The 7,587-nt window shown below is 35.5% G+C and overlaps 1 protein-coding gene across 1 annotated transcript; it reads left to right on the top strand.

Moving 5' to 3' along the window:
* Positions 1-1,707: 1,707 nt before the first annotated feature.
* On the top strand, positions 1,708-2,775 carry AP2D49 (ethylene-responsive transcription factor TINY-like). The gene is given in 1 exon segment (NM_001305883.1): positions 1,708-2,775. A coding segment is annotated over 1 exon segment (759 nt). The 3' UTR covers positions 2,467-2,775.
* Positions 2,776-7,587: the final 4,812 nt, after the last annotated feature.

Here is a 7,587-nt window from a genome sequence, read left to right as displayed (position 1 = left end):
ACAAACCGATTACAATTAACTTATATGTAAAGAGGAAGACATGGCTCTTGGGGCTAACAATGAATTGGCTATGCATAAAAATGTCTTTTACTATCTATAAACAGGTTTAGTACATAATAGATGTTTATTGTAAGAGCAGGAACAATCCTTATACAGTTGCTAATATCTCTCAATCAAGCCTATTGTTACATGAGAGATACTCATAATCACATTATATATTTTAAACCCACCATAATAAGTCTTACCAAATATGTAGGACATATGTAATTAGTCAATCAACTCTTTGTTATTCTAATCATATTAGAGCTTCAAGATCACTCGAATCAAGTGATGTAATTGACAAAGTTATTGATACTCACCATGATTTTTACAATCTTCTCACTCCACAGTAAAGTCACTCTCGTTTGTTTTTTTTTTTTTTGTATTTTTTTTTTGTATGTATATGTATTTATTGCTTACTTGTCTTACAATGTGATGCAAGATGATAATTAAATATTTGTACATCATGCAACAGTATGGAGTCATGGACCATACGATGACGACGCTTAAACCCTTACTGATTGCCACCTCACACAAACCCCTCTTGATTATACCACACGTACTAATTCATCAAAACCATCCTTATCTCCTCTTCTTTTTTTTCTCTGTTTTTTTCTCTCCTTTAGCTGATGAATTTTCCTCTCTACCAAACACTAATTAAAATAACAATTTGCTCAACAAAAGAAATCACAAGAATGTCGCTTTATGTACACACATTCAGAAATTTGTTTCGAAGACATAACATGTTACATTGTTAGATTGTTGAAATTAGTAGTGCATCCTTATGATAGAGTTTAGTGACATTTTTGGACATCTGATTAGAGAACGTAATCTTATATCTATAACTACATGGATTACCAGGTAATTAAAGAGGTCGAAAAGGAGGAAGAAGATAATGCAAGCTCTCCAACAACCCCCAACTAAATAGTAATTAAAATTTCAATTTGATCAAGAAAGTAATTGCAAGAATTTGAATTTTTATACAAATACATTTAGAGAAAAATTTCTAAATATGATATGTTATGTTGCTAGAATGTTGAAATTAGTAGCGCATACTAGCTTTAGAGTTTCATAACTACAATCTATCAGGATAAACTAAACTCTAATCTATCATGATTAATTACATAAGTGGTATTAATTGCCCATGTGGTTATGGATTTTCTCTTAAAATCCAATGCGTCCCTGGCTCATACCATTCCTCCTCCTCTTAGGGTAGTTTAGAGTAAGAATATCACTTGTATTAAAAAAAACAAAACCCTAATCCATGAGGATTAACTTGGTAAGGAGGTCGACAAAGAGGAAGGAAAAAAAGGCATAAATGAACAGTGAAATATGGGTGAAAAAATAGGAATAAATGGCTTGCGTGGTGCTGCTAGTCTCTCTCTCTCTCTCTCCCCCCTCTCTCTCCCCCCTTATTTCTTGTTTGTCACTTTCTTTTTCTCTCTCTCTCACTTTCATTCTCTATAAGTGTTGGAGACTCATTCGGAAAAGATATCAAATACAAAAAAAAAAAGAAAAATAATTAAAACCTGTCCTCCATAACTTTGCATGCTCCGATTTCCATTTCCATTCCCCTGCTAAAGAAAACGAGTGCTACTCTCTTTCACCACAAAATACAGAGTCTTTTCATTGAGACATTCCACAAACGCGTACAAGGTACCGTTAGCAATGAGCGCTGATCAACCCCAAAGTTCAGAAACTGAGAGCAACTCCAACTCATCCACTTCCGCATCGCCTCCTTCCTCGCCTTCCTCACTCCAAAACCAAAACCCACAAAAACCCAGCTCGCCAATTCACCAAGAAACCGACTTACCCACCAAAAACAATGCCAAACGGGTCAGAGACTCCAGCAAGCACCCGGTTTATCGGGGGGTCCGAATGAGGAACTGGGGCAAATGGGTATCCGAAATCCGCGAGCCCCGCAAGAAATCGCGCATTTGGCTCGGCACCTTCCCGACTCCTGAAATGGCCGCCCGGGCCCACGACGTCGCCGCCTTGAGCATCAAGGGCAACTCGGCGATTCTCAACTTCCCGGAGCTCTCCAACTCTTTGCCTCGCCCAGTTTCTCTCGCCCCCCGCGACGTCCAGGCCGCCGCCACCAAAGCAGCCCAAATGCATCAGTTCGACTCCATCCGGTCAATGTCGCCCTCCATACTCTCCTCTTCCTCCTCCTCGTCGCTGTCCTCGCTCGTCTCGGCTATAGACAACCTGTCGACCGAGTCGGATGAGCTGAGCGAGATCGTCGAGTTGCCGAGTCTGAGTTACGAGTCGACCGAGTTGAGAAGCGAGTTCGTGTTTGTGGAGTCGGAGGACCAATGGGTTTATCCGCCGCCGTGGCTGCAGCGCGTTGAGGAGTTCGAATGCGGTGAGTTAGGGGCGGCGAGTTCAGTTGGGTTTGAGGGTTTGTTATGGGACTATAATAATTAGCAGTTTCCAACTGCTAATTAGACGTTAATTAAGTAAGAGTTTTGTGTAAATCATCTTAAATCTCTCTCTCTCTCTCTCTTTTCTTTTTTGGCTTTTCAGTTTTTTTTTGGCTCTTATGGCTTTTAAATGTGAAGGGCTTAAATTCTGATAATCTCTCTTCTACTTTTTACTTTGTCCTCTGTTTTTGTGTAATTGTACAGTTTAGTACTCTTCTGTTTTTAGGATGGAAAGCAAATGCCATGAGACATTATCTTTCCCTTTGGTTGGCGACTTTGATGCAAATAGAATAAAGCCTGTGTCTTTCTCTTCCTTCTTCTGATCAAATTTTTTCATCAAACTAATTGTACCCAAAAGTACTTTCATTCCGTACTCATTTCTTGGAATTCTTGTCCTAATTTGCAAATTCATTGAATTTCAGATCTATTAATAGTGAAATTCCACTAGTTTCTTACACATTTTGATCCGGTGTTGATAGAATTTGTCCTGTAATCGCAAATATATCTCTGTCTCTTTCCTTAACACTCGTCACGAGACCCTATGACTGTAGTGTTATAGGACTAGAATGATACATCCATTCACTCATTATGAGACTCTGTGACTCAAATGCTATAAGCTGCTGGATTATTCAATACGTTTCTACAACACCTATCACGATACCCTATAATTGGAGTGTTGTATGAAAAACATGAATTATCTTCGACTGAATGCAAAATCTCCTCTTTATTGGAGTGTTATATGAAAAACATAATATATCTCCGGATGTATGCGAGAATTCTTTAGTTGGGTCCTTAAATTAAACAACACCATGCAAGAATAAGTCCAGAAGAGAGAGAATGGGATTGGTGACGTAGCTCTAACTACTAATTGAACCCACTAATTAAGGGTCCTCCTCTTGATTTATTCATCCAAATGAATAATACAATAATAAGAACAACAACAGTGACACTACAATAAAAGGAAGAGTCCTCTCTTTAATTTTTTTAGAGACTCCAGTTCCTGAAAGACAGATTTTTTGGCTGATGCATGCTAGATGGTGAAACATGATGAGCTGTGAATGGGACAGTGACAGTGACAGTGACAGTTAATTATTTTTTACCATAAATGGAGTAAAAGCAAATTGGTCTGCTTTCAGCTTGTTTTGCTGCTTTCTCCTTTTAAACTTATCTGCATCCGTTCCTTTTGCAATTCATGACAGTTTAGCTCTATCAGTCCATTGATTTTGCGACCTCTCATCTGTTTTCGTGGTGCGGAAAATGAGCTTTGCCAGAAAAGCCATATTCCATGATATTTTCTCTCTTTCTCCTTTACTGCAGAAGACAAAACCATCTTTGATTATGAATCTGCAAAATTCTACTAATCTCCGTTGTATGATATGCACTAGAAGTCTGGAACAGTGAATCGCTGGATATGCAGTTAACGACTAAGGATCTCAGTGTTTACTAACTGACAGTTAACATCCAAGATGTTTCAAACACTATCACCTATTATGAAGTGCGAGATTTTATCATAAAAATCTCGGATCTTGGGAATATTTAAGATACAATCTTTCGTATATAAGTTGTATATTATTTTGTTATACGTCACAATGTAGACTATATTCTCCCGCTGATAAAACCACTGCTCTCTTTCGATTTCCATCAGCAAATAATTGTGTTACTGAAAGTTAGCTCAACTATTTGGCCACAAAACAACCGAGCTAGATATTTAATGAATCAATAAGTGATAGATTGCATGGTTGGATGGCATTATTACCTCCTCTATTTCTAAAGTGCCACGCTTTCGATTTTCAGCCATTTTGGTCCCACTCCATGGTTTGTAACATGGGAAGACAAATGACACATGTACACTTACCATAGGGACTCTCCCGGGCCAGAGGGTAACCAAAGGAGTCCATGCTAGTGAACCAAAAGGTATATTTTTCAATTAATCCAGACATTGACCACTTTCAATTTTTCTTCTTTGGGAATAAAGTTTGATTCTTCAATCCCATGCATTGCAGGATCTTGTTTCTGAGATAGCATACCCCTTCGTGTGTGGTAATCATTCTTGTTAATTACATCAAAGGATAATGTGGAGTTAAGAAACGCATGCGTTATGATATAAGTAAACAATATAATTGATTGTTAAACGAGTTAGCAATTTGATTTATTTTTATATTTATATTTTTTGTAATAGGGTTTTGCATTAAGACAAGGATTAAGTTACTTTTTCTATGTGTTATTAGGGTTTATGATTGGTTTTTTGTTTGTATCAAGATTAGATATTTATAAATACATCTCTTATAATTCTATTCGAATAAAATCTTAGCAAGATGTAGTCATTTCACTACATTTGAAATTATTATTTTCTTCTTTTTTTTCATCATTTGAAATTTTGAAACCCAACATGGTGTCACATGTAAGATTTCTGGCACTGCGGCACTGCGGCACTGTAGGGTTTCTAATTAAGTAAAACAGTACAACAATAATGCAATAGAAAACGAAATTACAGGATCTTCAACGTATAGTGGATAAATACACACACACACAAAAAAAAGTTAGATATATAGATTAGGAAAGTGTTAATCCCACACTCATTTTTACTGCTCATACATTCTTGTTAATTTTATTAACATTGATTTTTTTCAATTCAGGTGCGATGGCAAGTGCCTTCGTCCATGAGCGGTAGGTCTCGGGTTCGAGACTTGGGAGCAGCCTCTCCATAAATGGGGGTAAGGCTAGCCGACATTCACCTCTCCCAGACCCTGCGTAAAGCGGGAGCCTTGTGCACTGGGTACGACCTTTTTTTTATTCTATACGACAATTAAAAATTGAAACGGATATATGAGAAGTAAAAATAAGTGTGTGGTAACACTACCCTATAAATTGTTAGGTCAAAGACCGAAGGGTGTAAACTGCACTAAGTACCTAACAATATTTGTTAATTATTAGTTTTCTAGGGAATTGTTATTAGCACTCCAAAAATCTCATTTAGCACTTCAAACTTTCTATAACTAGAAAGAAAAATACACTTCTTTTTGGAGTACTAATAACAATTCCCATTTTCTATTTTTCAATGATTACTTCATGCTTTGGCATGTTGGATTCCTGATCCAATACAGGATTAAAGCTGTCTATATAAAATAAAATCAAGTAGTGGGAGAGGATGAGACAAGCTAATCAAATTAAAGAATAAAATTATTTATAATAAGAATTATGCAAAAGCATTACAGTGACGTTATAACCGCTATTCCTGGTTTCATTTTTCTTCGTGTCTGCAATAATCTGCATGGCTAGCACGTTCAAACACCATCGTTAATTAGGGTTTAGTCAGCTGAGTTAAATTGTGATGTATTCTAACCAGTCCACCTCTTGACACCAAAAAAAAATAAAAAAAATAAAAAAAATAAAGAAAAACACCAGTCCACCTCTGAATTAATAATTGGAAATCGGATTTTATAGTTAAAACTTAATTATTCTGTGTCATGTCGGATATGACGACTGGAACTCCACTTGACCTTCACAAGTATAAAGATATATCACACATGCATATTATGGCTAATGGATTATGTATAATATTACTCTAATTAAAATGGATATTGATTGTTATAATGATTCAACAACATTCAAGTGCTGAATTAATCAATAGTGAAAAAATAATGGGCCTATTTTTTATTTTTGAACAATATCTATACTAAGGAGGAGGGGTAGACTTAATTTCACAATGGCTAGCAATAATGTGGTTCAAATTTACATTTGATAAGAATCGAACCTACCTCTCAATTACAAGTGAATATGAATACTATTAGACAGTAATACTGAGTAGCATAATGGGCCTATATATATAAAGGCAATATGATGGCTTTATAAGGGTGTATAATCAGTTTAGCATTTAAAATTTAGTTTTTGATTATTATAGTCAATTGCCTAGTTAAAATAGGCTATTAATTCTTTTTTATTTTTTATTTTTTATAAAAATGCGATATTTGTATTAGTCTTCTTTTTTTCTTTTGAGTAAAATATTGTATGTCTTATTTAAGAAGATATATAATAGTATTCATTGGTACTAATTTTACAAGATTGACTAATTGCTTGGTTCATTACTATAATTACAATTTGAACACGAAGCCTTATGATCTGTCATGTGCAATCTTGGAAAAGCCATTATAACCTTTCAATGGCAGTTTCAAAAAAGCGAACCCCTATTTAAAACATTGGATTTGTGCAAATATATATAGTCTTATGTACTAATTTTCACATAATTTTATTTGTATCTATGAGATAGAGTATGAAATTTTGTTTACTCATTTTAATTGAATATCTGTTTCCCTCTTTTCCTTCTAGGATTAGAATGTGCCCATTCAATATTAAACTAACTGGCAAAACGTGAAGAAGATGATGATCACTTGAACCACTATGCAAGCATAAGCTTTTCAAAAGAATAATAGTGCACCTTCGATACTAACTATTTATTTATTTAAAATATTGACAATAGGAGGGTGAATTTTATTTATTAAAAAAAAAGTTATAAGAGAGGAACATGAGCTGGACCCGTCTTAAATAAGCAAGAAAAGAAGAAAAGGCTGCTAAAATGAATCTTAACAAAATGCGATGTCTGTGCTTTTGACCAACAAAAATGAAGAGTTTCGCTCCTTTTCATTCAAAACTCAAAAGTTCTTACACTTATTGGATATAAGAATTTTCCAATGGCCTGACTTGTATCGATCCGACATTAGGTATCAAAAATCCCTTAAATCCCTCCATGCAAATTCCTAGGCTCCGGCAGATACGAGTTTTGTACACATTACATATATGCTTCTCAATTATATTCCACGTTTCTTGCAATATCTAGGCCATCATTTCCAATAATAATGTTTGTTCATTTCGACTCGACAAGCCATATATATAGAGATCACAGACAGAATCTTCCGCCTTTTTACGAATAAATATATCCAAATGCATGGTACGTACTACCACTCTTATGTGATATGAAATGATGACATCTCCAATATTTTCAGGACCCCCTCAAAACCGTCTCTGTTTATTGAACGCGTTTTGCAGTTTGCACACCTGTATTATGAAGATTTTCTGTACGAGAACTTAACATCAACCTCCGTGATATACATCTAGCCTTTTAAACTTT

Source organism: Malus domestica, chromosome 08 (genome assembly GCF_042453785.1).
Source record: "Malus domestica chromosome 08, GDT2T_hap1".
Classification (NCBI taxonomy): Eukaryota; Viridiplantae; Streptophyta; class Magnoliopsida; order Rosales; family Rosaceae; genus Malus; species Malus domestica.
Note: the sequence above shows the minus strand (reverse complement) of the source record. Positions and strands in the feature narration are given on the sequence as shown.